At 49.3% G+C, this 18,921-nt stretch overlaps 7 protein-coding genes and 1 non-coding gene across 8 annotated transcripts; 4 read left to right on the top strand and 4 right to left on the bottom strand.

The window, feature by feature from the left end:
* Window positions 1–2,039: 2,039 nt before the first annotated feature.
* Window positions 2,040–3,210, top strand: EV420DRAFT_1332339 (uncharacterized protein; the record flags this gene model as incomplete). The annotated part of the gene is made up of 3 exons (XM_060468823.1): window positions 2,040–2,098; window positions 2,145–2,308; window positions 2,361–3,210. Coding segments are annotated over exons 1-3 (1,041 nt in total), but the record flags the coding sequence as incomplete, so codon positions are not given.
* Window positions 3,211–5,607: 2,397 nt separating this feature from the next.
* On the bottom strand, window positions 5,608–6,840 carry EV420DRAFT_227734 (uncharacterized protein). The gene is made up of 3 exons (XM_060481300.1): window positions 6,711–6,840; window positions 6,417–6,590; window positions 5,608–6,366 (listed from the first exon to the last, which is right to left on the bottom strand). Exons 2-3 carry the CDS (start codon window positions 6,458–6,460, stop codon window positions 5,739–5,741), a joined length of 672 nt encoding a protein of 223 aa, XP_060332757.1. The 5' UTR covers window positions 6,461–6,590; window positions 6,711–6,840; the 3' UTR covers window positions 5,608–5,738.
* Window positions 6,841–7,480: 640 nt separating this feature from the next.
* On the top strand, window positions 7,481–8,659 carry EV420DRAFT_227850 (uncharacterized protein). Its single transcript, XM_060481302.1, has 2 exons — window positions 7,481–7,760; window positions 7,811–8,659. Exons 1-2 carry the CDS (start codon window positions 7,751–7,753, stop codon window positions 8,425–8,427), a joined length of 627 nt encoding a protein of 208 aa, XP_060332758.1. The 5' UTR covers window positions 7,481–7,750; the 3' UTR covers window positions 8,428–8,659.
* Window position 8,660: 1 nt separating this feature from the next.
* EV420DRAFT_227892 (glycoside hydrolase family 76 protein) lies at window positions 8,661–10,437 on the bottom strand. Its single transcript, XM_060481303.1, has 7 exons — window positions 10,344–10,437; window positions 9,879–10,290; window positions 9,618–9,824; window positions 9,530–9,567; window positions 9,395–9,476; window positions 9,185–9,337; window positions 8,661–9,130 (listed from the first exon to the last, which is right to left on the bottom strand). Exons 2-7 carry the CDS (start codon window positions 10,063–10,065, stop codon window positions 8,751–8,753), a joined length of 1,047 nt encoding a protein of 348 aa, XP_060332759.1. The 5' UTR covers window positions 10,066–10,290; window positions 10,344–10,437; the 3' UTR covers window positions 8,661–8,750.
* A 774-nt stretch (window positions 10,438–11,211) lies between these two features.
* On the bottom strand, window positions 11,212–12,524 carry EV420DRAFT_227807 (uncharacterized protein). Its single transcript, XM_060481301.1, has 3 exons — window positions 12,362–12,524; window positions 11,457–12,312; window positions 11,212–11,395 (listed from the first exon to the last, which is right to left on the bottom strand). Exons 2-3 carry the CDS (start codon window positions 12,132–12,134, stop codon window positions 11,243–11,245), a joined length of 831 nt encoding a protein of 276 aa, XP_060332760.1. The 5' UTR covers window positions 12,135–12,312; window positions 12,362–12,524; the 3' UTR covers window positions 11,212–11,242.
* Window positions 12,525–13,842: 1,318 nt separating this feature from the next.
* On the bottom strand, window positions 13,843–13,914 carry EV420DRAFT_t124. The gene has a single exon. It is a non-coding gene; the product is annotated as a tRNA-Met (tRNA).
* EV420DRAFT_227939 (uncharacterized protein) lies at window positions 13,910–15,729 on the top strand. Its single transcript, XM_060481304.1, has one exon. It carries the CDS (start codon window positions 14,169–14,171, stop codon window positions 15,645–15,647), a length of 1,479 nt encoding a protein of 492 aa, XP_060332761.1. The 5' UTR covers window positions 13,910–14,168; the 3' UTR covers window positions 15,648–15,729.
* A 1,532-nt stretch (window positions 15,730–17,261) lies between these two features.
* Window positions 17,262–18,585, top strand: EV420DRAFT_1267737 (uncharacterized protein; the record flags this gene model as incomplete). Its single annotated transcript, XM_060467403.1, has 3 exons — window positions 17,262–18,277; window positions 18,336–18,457; window positions 18,509–18,585. 3 exons carry the CDS (start codon window positions 17,262–17,264, stop codon window positions 18,583–18,585), a joined length of 1,215 nt encoding a protein of 404 aa, XP_060332762.1.
* Between the last annotated feature and the right edge of the window lie 336 nt (window positions 18,586–18,921).

The following is an 18,921-nucleotide window of genomic DNA, read 5'->3' on the forward strand; positions in this document are numbered from 1 at the left end:
GCTGCACTTCTGTGCCCTCGGTACTATTGTTGTCAGAGCCAGCAGAGTGTCGTCAGGAGAAAACAGCACGGTGCAAGCCGCTGTAGACTTGCTCGCCGATGATGGAACCGACCAAGTATCACTTATGCAGGCATCTACACTGAGCAAGTTTATATCGATCGCGACGGACAGACGATGAAATCTCATCTTGCCCCGCTGAGCGGGGTGAATGGAATTTCGGTCAATTACTATCGTATCCCGAGATACTTGTTACCTGTGGGGCTCTCGTACTTTAGGGAGTCCGTGCCAGCACACCATATAAATTCTGGTAAGCGTTGAAATATAAAATCTGATAGGATAGAATTATTGACCGTCCGCTAAAGCAAGTATTGGTGCGGTCGCCAAACGGCCGGCCCTGAGTAAGGACACGACCACGTGGATGTGACTGCGTGACTAACCTCCTCACCGCATGAGCGGCCATCGAGCATACCACCGTCGTCCAACGTAGAACGTGTCCTCGACAGGCTCCATCTCTCTCCTTCACTTCGTATCATTTCTTTCTATCCAACATGCCATCTACCCGTAACTCTTCACTTGAAACACCCTCCGTAGCATCCAGTGTATCCTCTTGTCGAATGCAGAGTGAGCAAAAGAGTTGCGGCCAAGCGTATTGAAGATTAGGGCTCATCTATGGAGGACCACTGGGTTGGTCCTGTACCCCTAGATCAATTCCTCGCGCCATTAGCACCCATTGAAGCTACGCCTTCGTCGGATAGCGATTTCAGGACTATATTTTCGATTCCCCACGAATATGCAAACAAAGATGACATGAGATGACGACTGGCGAGTATGCCATACCGCTGACTTGATATGTGAAAAACTGACGTTCTGGATAGCTCGAGCACTTAACGTCCTACATCGCAACAATTACGAATAAACCGCGTTGCCACGAAGATGATCCTGAATCGCCACTACCTACGTCTACTCATAGTGTGGAATGCACTAATTGTGGCCTTTATACTGCCGACGACTCAGAACGCCTTCTCCTCGATTGGTTGTTTATCGATGAAGATCCATTCAAAGACCCTCCTCTCCTCGGGAACTCGATGTCCTATACTAACGATCAAAAGGCATCATGGATTATTATGTCCATCGATGCCATCTCTTCGCGATGCCACATCATCGAATGCGCGGCCAATATCGGTGCCCTCCAACATAGGCTGCATCTCTTTTCCGTACTTGTGACCACAAATACCGCACTTGCTTTCCGTTGGGATCGCAGTTCTACCTTGGTTTCGCGCTCCTTCCTCCATCATTCTGAATGCCATATGTTCGAATTCCTATCACTGTTTGTTAGGCTGCCGCGAGAAGCGATGGGTATTGATACTACTATTTCTATAGCCTCAAAGGCGGAGGAAGATCTCGCGCGCGCAGCTCTTCACGAGCATCTAGATGACACCGTCACGCGTCCGCTTCTCAAAATAAAAGTCCCTGATACAGAGGATGTTCCAGCAAAGTTCCGCATTTCGGCAGGATGGGAATTAGACGGGGATCCACTGCAATGACATGTCCGACGGCTGAAGATGGGGGACGGGACGGGAGGCGGCCCAAAGGGAGGGTGCTAGACGTGACGGAGGGCAGACAGTGCAGACGGCGGAGGAAGGCGATGTTGGCGCACGTAGTCTTAGGAGGTCTCCTTTGGATGGATTGATTGTTGATACCGCTTTCCTTGCTAGTCGTTGTACTGGTATACTGGCAATTTCCAAGCAATTTTGGTTCGTTTACAACTTATTTTCACCTACTTCGATTAGATTCGGCGATTCACCGGCATTTGTTATCACCGATTTCACCGGAGACGCTCAGCATCACGGTGGGCGCCTATCCGGTCTTCTTTCCCTCCCACCAATGCCTTCCATCCATTCAGCACAGGATGGAAACGACGAAATCCCGAAAACACCACCCAATAAACCTCAAGGCAACTCAGAGTCACCGGATGATGCTGCTAGTGATTCTCAGCCTCTAGCCTTGGATGAGAATTCGCCAGCTTATTCCTTGCCGCGATGGCGCAAGTTACTTCGCACTGTGTTTGGCATGCAGCAACGTGTATCCCAGGCTGGAGGTGTGATCTGTCATTGTACTTTCCATATATCTCATTGAGAGTAAAGGGAATGACACGTTCGACTATGAGCAAAAATTTCCCGGAGACAAACAGTACGAGGAGCTGGGTCCAATTGCCAGGGTGTGGAGAACATACCTCGAAGAATGTGCAAGATTTGATGCTGAGATAGCGGAAGGATGGAGGGATGGATTGGATGTTTTGCTTGTGTTCGTGAGTACAAATTCCCAGTAAATCTAATTTCCCTTCATTAATAGATGAGTAGGCTGGTCTTTTCTCTGCCGTGGTCACTACGTTTGTCGCACAGACGTCCCAGAGCCTTCAAGTCGACTATGGACAAGTCACGGCGTCCCTGCTATTCGAGCTCATCGATGTCCAGCGCGCAGCAGCTAATGGTTCCAGCGTGAACAACGTCCCTCGTTCAGGCCTCACCCCATTCTCAAACTTTCGTCCTACGATTTCCGATTCGTTAGTCAACGGACTGTGGTTCTCCAGTCTCTCATTCAGTCTGGCTACCGCACTCTTCGCTGTCCTGACGAAACAATGGATCCATCAGTACATAGCAGTTCCATCGGGCACGCCTCGAGATAGATGCCGTGTACGTCAATTCCGATACATGGGACTACAGCAATGGGGCGTGGGTTTTATTATTGGACTATTACCGGTTCTGATGAGTGCATCACTTTGCGTCTTTTTAATGGGTTTAGTTGTCTTTCTAGTCCCGCAGCAAGTATTGATTGCATCTGTCGTTGGAGCTATCACATTCATATCCTTTGCTGCATACTTCGTCACCAACTTCTTGCCCATCATATACCCCTCGTGCCCATACAAGACGCCCTTGTCACAGTACACTTTCCCTCTATATTCCTACATTGTCCATAACAGCATCTTCACTTCAGTCATCTCTCCGATTTCCAGACACTGGTCTGGATCTTCACCAGTTTCCGAAAATCCTCCAATTCGTACACTTCAAGAAGCAGAGCGTGAGGCTGTCAAGCTGAGTGCCGATGAAACAGACGCGCGAGCCTTGTCCTGGTTGTTCTCCGTGTCATCCAACCCTAGTGTTCAAAGAATTGTTGCGGAATCAACCGGTGCTTTACCGATCCGATCTGTGGCCACTGTACAACGTTATGCAGAAGGGCTTCCGAGTGTCTGTACTGATACACTCCGAGAACTTCTGGAGGATGCCAGACGAAGCGATGCTCTGGTTGACACAAACAAGCTCGACCGCTGTATCCGTGCACAGCTTCGCTTTCAGTATGAAAGTGTCTATGTCAAAATAGGGGAGGACCAATTCGTGCAGGATCTTCGTGCAGAGGTTTTGGCTATTAATCCCTTTCGGGACATCCAAAAAGTCCGAGACCTCATTGTAGCTAATCTACGAACCTCTCCGGATAGCCAGAGTCTACGTCTGCAACCCATTGTGTGGGGTCGTCTTCTTGACGAGGTCTTGGACTTCGACCTGTTAAACCGGGAAGTGTATGAACTTCTATTCCATGCACTTCCGACAACCTACTGGCATGCCGATTGTGAAGCTCCCCAGTTCTATCCATATCGTGGATTATCGTTATCGATATCGATGATGCACACAGGTGACCATCCGGATACTCTCTTCGCAGCCATCTCCAAATCCCTATTTGTGTCCATTGGCTATATTTTGCTCAAAGGCTGTGCCGATTTTAAGGTCGAGGATAGTGTATCCTGTCATGATCCCGCATCTCAGCTCCCTGAAGTCAATGATCCCCGAGTTCACTTTCTCTTGAGCATGGCAGGTTCCCCTTCCATACACAGGATGGGCACATCTGATTCCTCCCTGGGAACATTTTTCAGCGCCATCCTGCGGAGGATTGTGGTTTACATGGGTGTCGAAAAATATAGAATCCATCATCCTGAGTTCAATGTGTCCCCCATTCCCTTTGACAACAATCGCTCTGCCGTCCTAAGGCTACTACGCACATTGGTTTTATCGAATGAGTACGGCGTTGGCAGCGATTCAATGTTCAATGAAGACCGGCGTATCACCTTGATCGCCTTCTTTCGAGTTCTCAGCTGCATATCCCCTTGCCCTCCTGAAGATAGCTTTCCTGCCAAGTTGACTGCCAAATTCGCGACCATTGCTTTCCAGGATGATGCGTGGTTATCGGAATCTTCAGGGTTCAGTACTCACAGCGTCACAGAAGCAGCTGAACTCATCATTTTTCTCTTTGAGCATTCATCCACCATGAATGCGGCGTTTGCTCATTTTGTTGACAACCAGCTCTTCGACTCGTTCACTAAGAACTCTAGCACCCTCTCTGTCCTCACCACTAACTGGGGCCTATCAGAGATCATAGGTGCCTTTGTCGCCGGGCTGTCGTCCGGGAAATTGGATCCTCTGATACACCAGCGATCTTTGGAATACCTCCATAAACCAGGGTCGCTTTACACAGCTTGCGCTGTTCTACTTACTGAGGGTAATATCACTGCACTTCGTCAACTCGCACCCCTAATACGTCGTAACAACCCTGTTCGGCCTCGATATTTGCAGAGGCTTCAAGAGATAGATTTTCTTCGACCTACACATCTTTGGCTCAATGACGAGTACATCGCATTTCTCAAGGCTCGCATCAAAGACAATCTTGTAGAATTTGGAACGGACTCGTATGCGTTTGGCACGACTCCCGACGTGCGATTGGTTCGAGGAGAGCCTGAGGATGAACCAACGAAAAGTGGTTGGTCGAAAGTCGAGTCGCTGCGTCATATATGGCGTTGTGCCAGACAGTGGCACCGAACTAGAGAAGCTCTTCTCGAGGAAGTAGCAATGTCTAGCAACGGTGACCGAGTTTGATGGCATTCGAGAACACATCAATTTGTTGTGGTGAACAATGATCATTCTGATAGTTCCTATACTTTACTGGACAGAGGACTCGGGTGATAACGATAATGACTTTGTCGTCGAGGCTCGGAGCAATCGCCGTGCGATCAGTTACTAAGCCCCTCGAAGCTGCTGTCAATCGAAGTCGCGCCGCGAAAGTCTTCGAGCAAACGGGACCTCGAAGATCCACTTCCAGCTCAGAGCAATAAGCGGAGAAAACCAAGCAAATAGCTTTCAATACTCTGTGCGGGCTCCATATGGTGCGGCATTTACCGGTGTTGGAAGATTCGTACAGTACTAGTTAGAATACATAATAGCACACCAAATTCTTAGTGACTTCGATACTTTTCTTCCACGATCCCTTTCCGCAAGAAGAATCGGTCTTCCTCGCTGATACATGTTAAACCCGATTCTCCTGCTCTTAACCCAGTAGAGTCGAACAAAGATGTACCGAATTGTTCCAGATAACCCTCCCGCTAAACCTACCCTATTAATGCTGGCGTATTCAGATTCGTTCCAAGAGATCATAGAAAATTTATTAGTGAATTACGGCGAATGGTAGTACGGCTACAGCGGGTCAATCTAGACATACTATAAGGGTGGGGAGATGGTCATCAGATGGCGTTAGCAGGATATTAAGTAATGTACGCTGAAAGCAAGAGGAAAGCATTAAGAAAACTAGTATAATATGGGATGATGTAACGGAAAAAGATGGTGGTGAAAAAGGATGTCTGCGGTGGGCTTCAGTAGTGCCAAAAACAGTCTCGTGATATTATGAATCGTATTCGTTCATTCGTTCAATAGCCGGTTTCTTAATTTTCTTGCCTCGGCCGTGACGTTAAAGGCCAAACGCACAACCTCAATAACCCGGTTGTTCATGACTCCAAGCCCAAGAACGTTTTTCCAAAGGCCCATATTAAACTGGAACCTCCGTTCAAACTCCTCTTCGTTTAGAGAGACCATGGCTTGTGCCATTGCCGCCGCGTTGGGGAATTCATCCACCACGGAGACTAGTAGCAGGCGATAAGCGAGATCGTTGATGTTCGTTTCGAGTCCGAGTGCGAAGAGAAGGAGAAGAGACATCGACGGTGGATGAGGGACCGTCGTAAGCGGAAGCACGAGAGGTATGGAAACGTAGAGTCCCTGTGACGCTGAGTGAGGAACGGGTCGGGTCGAACCCGGTGGCGGCGGAAGGATCAGGTCGACCCTGAAGCCTTGATTATACAGGTCAGCGTCGACGGGCGCAATTAACGGTCGGGTAATAGAAATTTTGTTGTGGGAGGGGGGGAATAGGGCTAAGACGTGTGTAGGCATGCGGGAATCATGTAAGACAGGAAATTCTAGCGTCTCTGACATGTCGGCGGGGGAGAAATATCCCGGTATGATCTTTTGTACGTTGAAATGGAGACATAAGACACTGAAAAACGTTGTCAGTAACACAGCGGTCGCTTTAATGACCAGACATACTGAAGAGGATCTTCCCCGCTTGCAAGGAGGGATTGTGACATCATTCAAGTTCGTGGGGCAATTAATGTAGTGTGGCGTGAAGTTACAATGATGGTCGCGTGAAGGATGGTGGTCGAGGATGAGCTTTAGTTCGTCCTTTAGTCGGAGATGGTATATTGAACAATGAATGGTAGGCTATTAACAGAGTCATATATCAGTTGGATGCAGAAACGAACAACAACGGAACCAAAAAGCGGCAACATTAATGAAGATAGGAAAACTTGCAGGAAGCACGGAGAATTGAACAGAACGTACAAGTCGTCACAAGTGGTATGTACACCGTTATGGAACGGACTTTCAACGAAGTCACAACCGCGTGATAGACATGCAACTACCCAACGTCAGCGGGAAGAGGTGGGAAGGAAAGAAAAAAATAGACGTAAAATTTAAAGTTATTTAAATAAATGCAATTTCAATTGGACGCGACCTGTCACTTTGCCATCAATCAACGTTTCAACCCCCGAACCAAGCAATGTTTATTCCTGGTTTTTCCTGGCTGCTCTTTCTCCTTCCTCGATAGCCCTTGGTTTGGATAAATCCGAGCTCTGCTGTATTACCGCAGCCTCCCCATCGGAACCTTCGATACTTGAAAACCAATTCAATTCGCAGTGACCGGGCCGACACGTGGCAAGTTGCGCAACCGGCTCTTATCTTGACTTGCGCGTACGGGGGAGCTTTGGCTGATAGTGAATCTACGGACATTCATATTCATCCCTTTCCTGACGGTGGAGATATGATTGCACGCACAGGGCTGGAGATTAGCCGGAACGCAGAGGATTATAACCATCGACGGCACCATAGAACGCTTGACTGTGTCGCTGCTAATCGTTTTTTCTTGGGCCCCTTCTCCCCCCAAAATGATATCGTAACAGCAGTTAAATTCGAATATTGGTAGTGGATCCTAATGCCACCTTGCCTTGTGTGGCAAGCAAATGTCACAATAACGCAGACACGGAGGTGGCACAAATGTTTGACTGTCCATTGTGGTGCTCAGATATTATTTTTACAGAACTCACAAACTATAGTATCTCGTTGTCTCGGCTACCAAGACGACAGGACAAAGCATCGCGTTCTTTCCATGAACTCTGCTAAACCAAATTAGGATCTAGCATAGTGGCTTGTGCTATGTCCATTGTCTTTGTTCAGGACGAAGCCCTTTGTCCATTATTAAGCAGCTGGTTCAAGCCTTATAAAACCTAGCGTCTCTGCAGTTCTTCCCTTCAATTTATCTTCACCGAAGCTATAGCCTCAAGCTCCTTGAAGTCGCCTTAAAGCTTAACTTCATTACGTTGAAAATGGACCCTTGTACGTCTCTAAGTTATCCACTTCTAGGTCTATGTTCATTATTTTCGCAGCTTACACGCAGAACACCATTGTATCCTACGACGCACCTGTGTCCGACGCGCAGCCCGTCCCATTCTTCAATTCGCTGGACCCGTACGCGGTATATCCACCGTGGTACAATGCAGTACCCCCGCCTACTTATATGCCCACTAGCGCGTACCCCAACGTAGCGCCGTCCTCCCTTTCACTGCCTCAAGCTCCACCTGGAAAACAGTACTATATACCTCAGTTTTATTATCACTCCCCGATGCCGCGTCCTTCCCCGACGTCGTTCGAACGCAATGGGACCACGTACTATATCCACAACGACCACACGACCGATGGTGCGTTCGAACTGAACGGTACCACCTTTTTCCCTCAGTCAGTTCGTGCCATGGAAGAGGCCCGAACTCGCGCCTGCAACACACCAGCCGAACGTCGACCTTTTCCAGGTTCGCGTGTCATCAATGGAACCACATATTTCCCGCGAGTAGCATCGGACCAGATCCTTTCCCCAGTTTCGTCTTCCGCCTCCTCTCTGCCTTCCTCGCAGACTTCGACCACGAACAACTCTCCTGCGACGGAGGCCACCGATTCGATCAACCAAGTTGATGATCTGCCTCCTCTAGTCTTCCTAACTCTCAACTAGTGGTGGGCCTTTATAACCCGTCAAGAACCATCGCTCAAGGCTGTCGTGCCTTACCTTGAACCACCCATTGTCTTATACTGTGTCGATGGAAAACTGTCCATCTCGGGTTGATTCCATAATGGAAGTCTATCCTTCACCTTCATAGATAGATATAGTATCTGCTACCGATCGGGAACCTACCAGCCTTTTTCCTCTTTTTTTTTTTTTGGCTCGCATCTTACTAGCATCAATCACTCAATAAACTGGTCTTTCTGTGCTTTTGATAATTCAGAATCAGTCCATTATTATGGCCGATGATTTAGTCCATTACAGGTATAGTAGCCTTAGCAACTCTGAGCTCCAGCAGCAACAAACGCGCCAAGTGCAGCACCCTGTGAGGGTGCCGTCCAAACCGCCCCGTCAGCGTTGGCACCATACCAGAGGTTGCTGTACCAGCCCGCCGTCCCAACTGCGTTCTGCAACACTTTATCGGCCTGGAGCTTGATGAAATCCGAGTACTTGGTGCCGTTATCGCGACCAGTGATGCTGAGGAACCATGCCATGTACTCGACCAAAATCCCCTTGAAAGAGACCTGGTCATTGTTGCAAGTGGTTGAGGTGGTGCTGTCGCAGGAATCACGTAGGGCACCGTTGTCGACAAGATCAGCGAGGATCGCGTCCATGATGGACCAGGCTGTGCTTATGGCACTTTCGTCGTGGGTATCTAGATCAGAGGTTAGTCTAGAACGAAGAGGCTCTCAACAGAGAATACACATACATTTATATAAGAAACCTAAACCGACAAGAACGACGCCTTGGTTATAGGTCCATTGGGTCTGGCCATTATTGGCACAAAGACCGTCTTTCGAGAGGCCATCATTGTATAGTCCGTTACTGCCTCGCATGGCGGAAGCATTGAACCATTCCCATGCTGCGTACATGTGGCTTTTAGCACTTTCAGGGTTGAGAGGAAAAGCAGCACACGTACTGTTCTTGAGACTCGTCAAATATTGGGTATCTTGAGTTACATCATAGAGGTAACCGGAAGTGGCCAAATAAAGCTCGTTTGTCTGTAGCATTTCGTTAGATGTGTCCTACGTGATAGGTGTCCCGGGTTACTTACGATCGCATTTTTGTAATCCCTTGCCGAGCTCCAAAACACTTTCGATATGTATCAGTTAAATCATCGGATATCCCAAGAAATAACGTACATCCACCGCCACAGTAGGAACTATCAACCGCCGTACTGGCAATATCATAATATTTCTTCGCCATGTCTACGTTCCCGGCCGAAAGGTACGCGATCGAGACCCATTGAACATCGTCGTATGAACCTCCATTTTGAAGTTCGTTCTCGTAATTAGTAAAGACGGTATTGATGACACCGGAATAAGTGGACGCTCCGGTCAACCCATCGACTAAATGATATGCACTTGATATTTGATTAAACAAGAAGGAAAGTAAAAACCCACGTCGCTGAAGATGCCAGGCGTCTACTGCACTGATCCAGACGGGTTGGGAAGGATATGTTCCCCCCGAAAAGTACCCAGACTGTAGATTTGCAGCAGCCGTTGTGGCGGCGTCAACATATTTCTGGCATAGGCCATGGACCAAAGCAGGTCCCGAGAGAAGGAGTGTCGTGGAAAGAATGGCTTTCATCGAGGATGCAGGTGGGAAAGGAAGGGTGTGGAAAAATGAAACCGTTTCGTGAGCGTCTTTATAGTCACGAGATGAATTTACGAGCCGAGTTGATATGCGTGGGTATCTGGTAGAATTGAAGTGTTTCGCGTTCGATGTGCATGTGGTTGATCTTGAAATGGTGGTTGGAGACGCGTACGCGTGGTGCACACTCCCATCAGTGATTCGTATTCGGGAGTATCAAAACTGCACAGCCTGTCCCGTAAGAGAGGGTGGACTAGAGCTCATCTATGACAAACCTGAAGATACGAAATTTGTAGCATGTTTGGTCGTCAAGCAATGGTGTAATCTGGATAAGAGAGCTATGTTAGCTCTAGGGGATTACTCAGAGGACTGATTTTCTTGAGAGAAAGAGAGAAAAATGCTCAGCAGCCCGCGGGGTAACAGCCTAAGTTTGAAACATCATCAGGCGAACCGACGTATCAGAAAAAGAAGACGCCCGACCTAAAGCGCTAGCGTCACCCAAGTTCGATGATCAAGATGAGGTGCCTACGGGTTTCCAATCAGCATGACGTAGAGTACTAGTAGCGATGGTTTCCTATACAGACGACGCGCTGGAGCTTCAATTGTAGGATATCGTCTTCGCCCAGAACGTTTCACATTATCTGATATCAATCGCAACTTGAAGGCTGCCTAATAATGTTCATCAGGCCAGTACGGTTACAAGGAGTGATGAAAATGTGAAGAAATCATGCTTCTTTTTGCACGTTGGTGCTTTGAACGTGTATGTACATTGCGTACTCCCGTCCCTTGAACCGTGTTCTTAAGGCGACGAAGTGGTGTTTGACACTGAGAGCTTCTCGATTCCTATCAGTTGCACGTCACAATGACTGGTAGCCCCAGGCAAGCAGCAGGACCTTCGCGTCGGAACTTCAACAATGACATCGTATAGGCACTGAGATCCGAGAGTCTTCAGTACTGGATTAGAAGCAAGTAGAAGTCAATATATATGCAGGTAAATGTCGGATACAATGCCTAGGCCGAAGAAAGTCAAGCGTATTTACCAAATACTATGAAGAAATCCATCATCCAACGGAGTAAGTAATGTGAAGAGGGACGAAACCTAGAACGATTATTCAGAACGAGACTGTTAGGGGAGGGATCATACTCTCACCTGTGAACTGTTCCCTTACTGAAGCTAACTATTTCCTAGCTTGGCTTCCAATATCTTCAGCTGAGCTTCGAGAGCAGTATTTTGATGCTGCAGAGCCTCCTTTTCTTGTTCAGCCTCTTTGCGCCCTGTTAAAACACCCTGCATAAAAGCGGCTCTGTTTTCCTTTTGTCTTTGATCCTAGTGCCGCGAAGACAAGATAAGATGATGAACTGCCTGCCAACACAACGTGTGGGCTAACCTGTCGCCGTTTCTTAATCTCTGCTTCCAATTTCGTCCACGCTCCTTCAAACTTCGCAAACATCTCCCGAGCAAGTCCTCGTGCTGGCACTGCCAGACTCCCATTAGCAGCCTTTTCCCAGCCATCGGACCAAACTTGTTGAAGATGTAATATGACAACATCCCAGATGCTTTCTGCGTACCAATAGCATTGCGAAGTGATCAGATTGTATTTGGGCTTGGTTTCGGCCACAGTAGATGCTGCGACAAGGAGTTGCACAAAAGGGAAAGGATGTGTGGCAAAGTCGATGTACCGTCGAACTTCATATCGATCTGAGTTAGTGGTGAATGAACCTTTGTCCCGGGACAGTTTTACACCATCGCGCGCCTTGCCAGAGAAGGACGGCGACGAAGAGAAGTAGGTTTTCCTGGGGGGATTGCGCTCAGCATCGCGATCGATAAGAGCATAAGCTTTACGAGGCGCGGCAGCATCAGGGTCAACTTCCTGGAGTTCAACAAGGATGGCCTCGTGAAGCCAGTTGTTGGTGTACTTGATGTGCTCCAGGCGGATAACATTGACTCTGTCGGTCTCACGTGCTGCCACCAACGCAGAGATACAGGCTGACAGAGTCATCGCGCGTATTTCGCCTTCATATTCTTCTTTGAAGAAAACGGAGCTAGGAGTGTCGGTGTTCGACATAGTGATCGTGGGGGTATGGGGAGAGCGATACAGAACTAGACTTGAGAGAAGGTGGTTAAGGACAAGCACGAGGACCTTGAGGCGCCTATTTGGTCCGGCATGAAAGTTTATCACTGACGGCCTCTTCGTGACTATGATAGGGTGTCGTTCACTCGGGACTTATGCCTTGCAGATTAGACTTGGAACATTCAATGCACGATCAACATACAGTAGACTCATAGACAGACCTTGAATACAATGACCCTGAGTTGTTTCAGAAGTTGCATTTCGGGCCCAAATGTAGAACGGGTGCGAAGCTTCAGTTTGTAAAGCTAGTTGTGTAATGTCCGTCTTGCGCGTGTTAGAGAGCTTCGGCAACTGAATGAATGTGAAAGATCTAGGCCAGACAGAGAAGGAACTTCGAGAGATGCGTTGGCTACGATCCAAGTGTATTCTAATTGCACGCTCGATTCCGGCCTTCGTATGATATCGATTAATAATCGACAGGCGCCCACGCCGTCCTGTGACTAGCGGATCTGCGCCCTATCACATTCTCATGTCAATATTGAAAAATTCCGAGATACAGTGACTTACTCAGTGAAAGAGGCTAGTCTCATTCAGTTCTTCTGATGAGAACTGACCAGTAAGAGACTAGGCCTTCGGATTCGCCACAACACTGAACAGGTGAGTGCTCTTGAAAATTTGACACGTTCTTGGGAAAGCAACCAATCAGAGGTCACTGTACATCACGCAACCTCGACCCTGCAAAGGAACTGTGTAGGAAGCGGATATCAATGCATTTGAGCGTCACTTCCAACGCGAAAACCAGCAAACGTACCACCAGGGCCCAAGTAGAGTGATTAAACACGATGCTGCTCACCAAGGATAGTATTCTCCACCATGACCGCGACCACTGGGTACACACAGTCCTTCAGACTTCAGCACAGCTCGAGAGAACGGCTCATCTGATGTCGAAATTCTATAAAAGATGCTGCTTGGGGGGCCAGGACTTCGAGTTGTTCCTCACGGTGTTCTGGATGACCTCTCCCTGCGTAACGAGCGTTGATGTTGAAATCTGTTGGAAAGTAGTAAGCTCCAATCAATAAATTTCGGAAAGGTCTTACAGGACCCAGCACCGCCCTCAACACTGCAACATAAACTCACTCTACAAGCAGACCACCGAATGTGTGCGTTCAAAGGTTCCGTACCAAGGTTTCTAGTATGTCGGCGTTACGTCTTGATGCATGACCCACACAGGAAAGTATAAAAAATTCGATGTTAGACGACGAGAGTCCGTCCGGCGCGTGATGTATTTGTGAGGAGTTGGCGGTAGACCTGTAACCGGTCGTCTTCTATATATGGGAGCAAGCTCACGATATCTTATAAATATATCGTGAGCTTGCTCCCATATATAGAAGACGACCGGTTACAGGTCTAAGTTGGCGGTTGGTCGGAGAAATTCAAATTCCCGTTGATCACATCATCACTGTCAGGGAAAAAAATGATATCGATATCCTCGAGTACTTACGAAGATAAATTTGGCTCGGTTACATGTCTGACAGGAAAATAATGTCTGTCTAGGAGTGCATAATGAGTAGGGCATGCTACTTCTAATTTACATTTGGCAGTTTAAAACCCCAACACAGAGATTTGAAAATAGGAAGACGTGAATGCCAATCTGACTGCCACCGGCCACTAATGACTCACAAAAGAGCAACGTAAAAGATAATAGCAGCAACTTGTTTCGATCAAGTGACCTCGGGGTTATGGGCCCCGCGCGCTACCACTGCGCCATGCTGCTGTCGAGAATTGACTACATAGAGAGTCTTAGAGACACTGTGTCGTATCGCTAATTGTAGCCCGAAATGGAAAACAGTCTTTGTTTGTTCCTATTGAAGTCAGGCGCCGAAGCCAATGATGAAGAGAAGCTTTTCCCAACGCTGAACACGACGACGACGACAATCACTAAGGCCAGCAAGACTGACGCGTTGTAGCACACTTATTGCGTCGCTCGTTGTGGTCGACAATCTTTCACGACGAGGACGCCCTCTCAAAATGTCTGGCAAAGCGCCACCGAAGGGCCCAAGAGCACTGCGAGGAGGTCCGCCTCCGCCGCCTTCAAGCATCGCGGGTCCGAGCTCCACTGCTTCGGGACCTTCTCTAGCGGCCCACCCAACGAAGAAGATACCTACAGGACCGCGGAGCCTTGTAAATGGTAATGCAGCTCACGCGGGTCGCATATCGAAGCCACCCTACAGGAATGGGACGCCAGAGGCAAGAGGGACGGGTATTAATGGTGGAATAAATGGAGTGGGAACGAAGAGCGCGCATTCTTCGACATCATCGACGAATGCTGATACATGGATCCCCAATGGCGCTGTGAATGGTGTAAAGACAGTGAATAGTCCGCCGGTACCAGGTATTTTGGGTTCTAATCGGGCTGCAATCTCTTTCTCAATGCCGCGGAGGCCATCTGGTAGTGGTCCCCCACCGCCCAATCATCCGCCACCACCGCCACCCCAGCCGACGAAATCACCACCCCCGCCGCCTCCACCCAGTTCAACTCCGCCTCCTCCGCCTCCACCGGCAACTCCCCCGCCACCCCCGCCGAGTATAGATCCACCTCCGCCGCCCCCGCCGAACGAGTCAGCACCTCCGCCGCCTCCTCCCGAAGTTCCCCCGCCTCCTTCGGCAGTGCCACCTCCTCCTACATCAACTCCCCCTCCGAAAACCATCCCATCCTCAGAAAATATTGCATCATCATCCTCACATGTACCTCCGCCTCCCTCCTCAGTTAGGCGGCCCCCTTCTCCCCCAACGGCCCGGCCCGTCTCACCCGTTCCACCATCTCCATCTCCGCCACACGTTCCTCATTTTACGCCAATAACGCTTCCTCAACGCGTAGCAAGTCCGTCACCCCAACCCCCTTCCGACATCTTATCCCCCTCTTCGCCACGTGAAGTTACCCCTCCTCCCCCCCTACCTTCACCTCCACCTCCACCTCCCACGCGACGACGTCCTGCTCCTCCGGTATTATATTCCTTGCCTCCTTTACCCAGCTGGCCACCTCATAAGTCAGAATATCCGTCAGTACGTTCATACAAGGTCCTACACGATCCATCCATACACAAGCTACCCTTTCCCTCCAATGTTAATGATTTAGTGGGATATTCAAGTGATGGCCCTCCAGCCGCGCCGGGAGCCAGTTCAAGTACTGCATTAACACCTCCATATTTTCAGCATCTCGTCTCGTGTATGCCGGAGTATGTATCAGCCTCCGTGTTTCAGGACCGCGTCAAAGGGAAAGGAAAGGGCAAGGAGATTGTGTATCGGTACGAGGGTGAGGTATTGAACCGCGGGGAGTGGATCCCTGTACCAGGACATGGAGATCTCTGGATACGAGAGCCAGAAATTCCCGAGAAGCCTCCAGATCCGCGTCTTAACTCTAATGTTAAGCGACGGCCGCCGCGTGAAGAGCTAGGATACGTTACGTATGAGGTACGGATTTTCAACTATTGGTATAGTTATCACTAACTGGTTCTGTAGTATGAACAAGGGATATCAACGACTCCTCCGCCTCCCACTGCTCTATTACTAACAAACTTATCACCTCTAACTTCAAATACTCAGCTACGGACACATCTTGGTGGGTATGGACCAATTAAAGTCTTCGAACCCAAGATCGACAAGGAGAATGGGATGGCGTTGGGTGTAGTTTGGGTTGACTTCCGTACGCACGAGGACGCCAAACGGTGTTTCGATGGTATTTGCGGGCCTGGTTTAGACATTCGGGGCATTGGAGGTAGCCTAAAGACACTTCTTGGTGCCAGTGCGGAAGATGTCAAAGTCATATTCGATGGACAAGGCAAGAGAGTCGCAACAGTCATCAAAGAATTGGAGGATAGAAAGCGAAAGCGGAAAGAAGCAACTCGGAAGACTGCAGCGACCAAAGACACAACTCCTTTACCCGCAGTCCCGACGCCGAAGCAGAATGGAACACCACGACCAAATTCATCGACGCCTTCTGGTAACAACAAACCGGTTTACCACCCTCTACCATCTAATCCTCGACTTTCGCATGCTCTCCCTCCGAATCCTACAAAACAACACGGACCGGCAGTGGGCTCCAGTTCCCTCGCGTTGCACAATCCACTTAAAGCGTCTCCTATGAGGCCGGCTATGGCAAGCGGAACGTCAGGACCAGCGATTCCTCAGCTTCAGAAGGCCAGGGAGGCGGCAGCGGCGGAGATGAAACACGAGAAAGAGAAGACAACAGAGAAAGAGGAAGGCATGGGCAAGAGACGGATGATGGACTCGTTCAAAGCGAAGCCACGAGAGCGATTAAGAAGGGAAGAGAGGGACTTGGAGGGACTTGGCTCTGATGGACATCGAAACGGCCAGGATAGGTATGACGATCGATACCGGGGACGTCGACAGCGTTCACCCTCGCCTAATCCACTACAGTACCTGCACAAGGGGTACACGGAGGACGAAGTAGAGAAAGCGCTGTTGACAAATGGGAAGGAGTACATTATCGTGGAGTTTGAAGACGGTAAACGCACTGGTGGTGGTGTTTCGGAGGGAGAGGTCAGGGACTTTTTCGAAGACTTCTCGACCGAGAAGGTCATGTCGGCGCCCAAACATGGACTGGTATTTGTGACATTCATGGATCCTGAGGCAGCAAGGCGGGCTTTAATTTCCTTCGCCGGAACCAGTCTACGGTTAGCGTATAGGAACGTGAAGCTGCGTCCTGGTGAGAAGGGAGTGTTCCATGGTGTGTTACCTGACTCTCTTTTTATGCATCCGCCTTGACGTTTCTTAGGTTTTGATGGGCGACGTCGGACGGTGTGGGAGGATGCAGAGATGGTGGACGAGGCCGCACGCCTGCTTGTTGCGGAGCTTAAGCAGATACTGACGAAGGACGTCAAGGACCGGGTGGTTGGAAATGAGGTCAAACGGTTGATGCGGGCAGGGGTTAAAGAGAAGGAGGATGATGGAGAGAAAGAGAAAGGAGCGAAGACTCTTGATTTGAAGGGACTGAGTTTTCGGAAGCGCCGACGGGAAGGCGAGGAGGGAGGGAGAGAGAGCAAGCGTGCTAAGGTCGTTGACGAGTGGGTGGATGTCCGCCTCGATGACGATGCCGAACCCATGAAGGCCAAGCGGCTGAGAGACACCGATGAGGCCGAAGAGGAAGAGGAGGAGCGACCGAAGAAGAAGGGTAAAACCGAGAAGAAAGTGCAGAAGAAGACCAAGGGCAAGAAGGGCAGAGTTGTCGTCGAGGACGAGGAGGAAGACGTCGTTGTTGTCGTCAACGGTCGCAAGGCACCAAATTTCCGGTCAGTATCGACGCTCTCGCCCTCAACATCAAGGTCGTCTTCGCCTTGTTCTGTACCGCCAACGCCAGCGCTCGTGGTAGAGTCCGAATCCGAATCTGAAGAAGAGGTGGTGGAAGAGGAAGAAGAGGACTTGGGCGTCTTTCAGGATGATGAAGACCGTTTCTTTGCCAAGATTGCGTTATCCCATCCTGAGAAAGACTTTGAGAGTCTGGACGACAATCTTAAAGCGGAGCTGGGTATTCCGTCACCGCCTGTCACAACACCTCGGCTACGGATACATGCCACAGGGTCTGCACGGACGGAGGGATACTATGAAATCAGTCACGCGCAGAAGGCTGAGTATGTATCGCAGTATCAAGCTCGTTCATCTGCTGCATCATCCAAGGTCGTCGTTGATCCTGCACCAAACGACAGCCCTTCAAAAGCCGGTGTCACATCCTCGCGAGAGAATCGAGCGAATGCCCGTCGACGCGCCCAAGGTCTCGAGGAGATGAATCAGCTCAATCGTGCTGTGGCGCTGTCCAAATCTACTGCACATATGAACTCGAAGGACAATCCTGCTCAGGAGATGCTGCTCAAGTTCAACCAGCTGCAGTCGAGGAAGAAGCACCTGCGGTTCGCGCGGAGTCCGATCCATGATTGGGGGTTGTATGCGATGGAGAGGATCAGCCGTGGGGAGATGGTCATCGAGTATGTGGGTGAGATTGTCCGGGCGCAGGTGGCGGAGAAGCGGGAGAAGGCATACGAACGGCAGGGTATTGGAAGCAGCTATTTGTTTAGGATCGACGAAGACCTGGTGGTGGACGCCACAAAGAAGGGGAATCTAGGGTGAGTGTGACCACTTTTATTGTCTGGATTTACTGACTGATTGACGTGCGCTTCCTAGTCGGCTGATTAACCATTCTTGTGATCCCAATTGCACTGCCAAGATCATCACTATCAGTGGGGAGAAGAAGATTGTGATATATGCGAAGCAGGATATTGAACTCGGGGATGAGATAACCTATGGTGCGCAACTTCATTTATTGATCATTTCATTGCAAGCTTATACCTTAACAGATTATCACTTTCCCTTCGAGCAAGACAAGATTCCCTGTCTTTGCGGGTCCGCAAAGTGTCGTGGCTTTCTCAACTGATCCGTCATCCGGGGTTCTTCTGGTCTATGGAACTCTTTGCTTTGTCGTCGATGTTGTCGTATTTTACTGTTTGCTTTTATTGGTTTTTTATATCGTTCATCTGTGTGTGTTTGTCCGCCTGCATATGTATATAATTATACCTCACATCATTGTCATTTATACTGCAATGCACTTTGGCTCGCTGGTTCCTTGCCTTGATTGAGAATTGGGAATGGTCGACAGTGTTTTCGCTTACAGTCGTCAAGAACCGTCCTCTTTCCTTTCCGTGGTAATCAATGCAGTCGTATTCCCTGACAAAGCTGAACCTTTTGAAAAAGTACACTTAAACCTGAGAGT

The sequence above is a fragment of the Desarmillaria tabescens genome, assembly GCF_030435595.1.
Source record: "Desarmillaria tabescens strain CCBAS 213 chromosome Unknown EV420scaffold_12, whole genome shotgun sequence".
Taxonomy (NCBI): Eukaryota; Fungi; Basidiomycota; class Agaricomycetes; order Agaricales; family Physalacriaceae; genus Desarmillaria; species Desarmillaria tabescens.

Coding starts and splice junctions, on each gene's coding strand:
- EV420DRAFT_227734 (XM_060481300.1), bottom strand. CDS start 6,460: ATGATGTCACAATCCCTCCTTGCAAGCGGGGAAGATCCTCTTCA. Junction 6,367..6,416: donor AGCGGGGAAGATCCTCTTCA/GTATGTCTGGTC, acceptor AACGTTTTTCAG/TGTCTTATGTCTCCATTTCA.
- EV420DRAFT_227892 (XM_060481303.1), bottom strand. CDS start 10,065: ATGAAAGCCATTCTTTCCACGACACTCCTTCTCTCGGGACCTGCTTTG. Junction 9,825..9,878: donor CGCCTGGCATCTTCAGCGAC/GTGGGTTTTTAC, acceptor CATATCATTTAG/TCGATGGGTTGACCGGAGCG. Junction 9,131..9,184: donor TTTAGGTTTCTTATATAAAT/GTATGTGTATTC, acceptor CCTCTGATCTAG/ATACCCACGACGAAAGTGCC.
- EV420DRAFT_227807 (XM_060481301.1), bottom strand. CDS start 12,134: ATGTCGAACACCGACACTCCTAGCTCCGTTTTCTTCAAAGAAGAATAT. Junction 11,396..11,456: donor AGATTAAGAAACGGCGACAG/GTTAGCCCACAC, acceptor TCGCGGCACTAG/GATCAAAGACAAAAGGAAAA.
- EV420DRAFT_227939 (XM_060481304.1), top strand. CDS start 14,169: ATGTCTGGCAAAGCGCCACCGAAGGGCCCAAGAGCACTGCGAGGAGGT.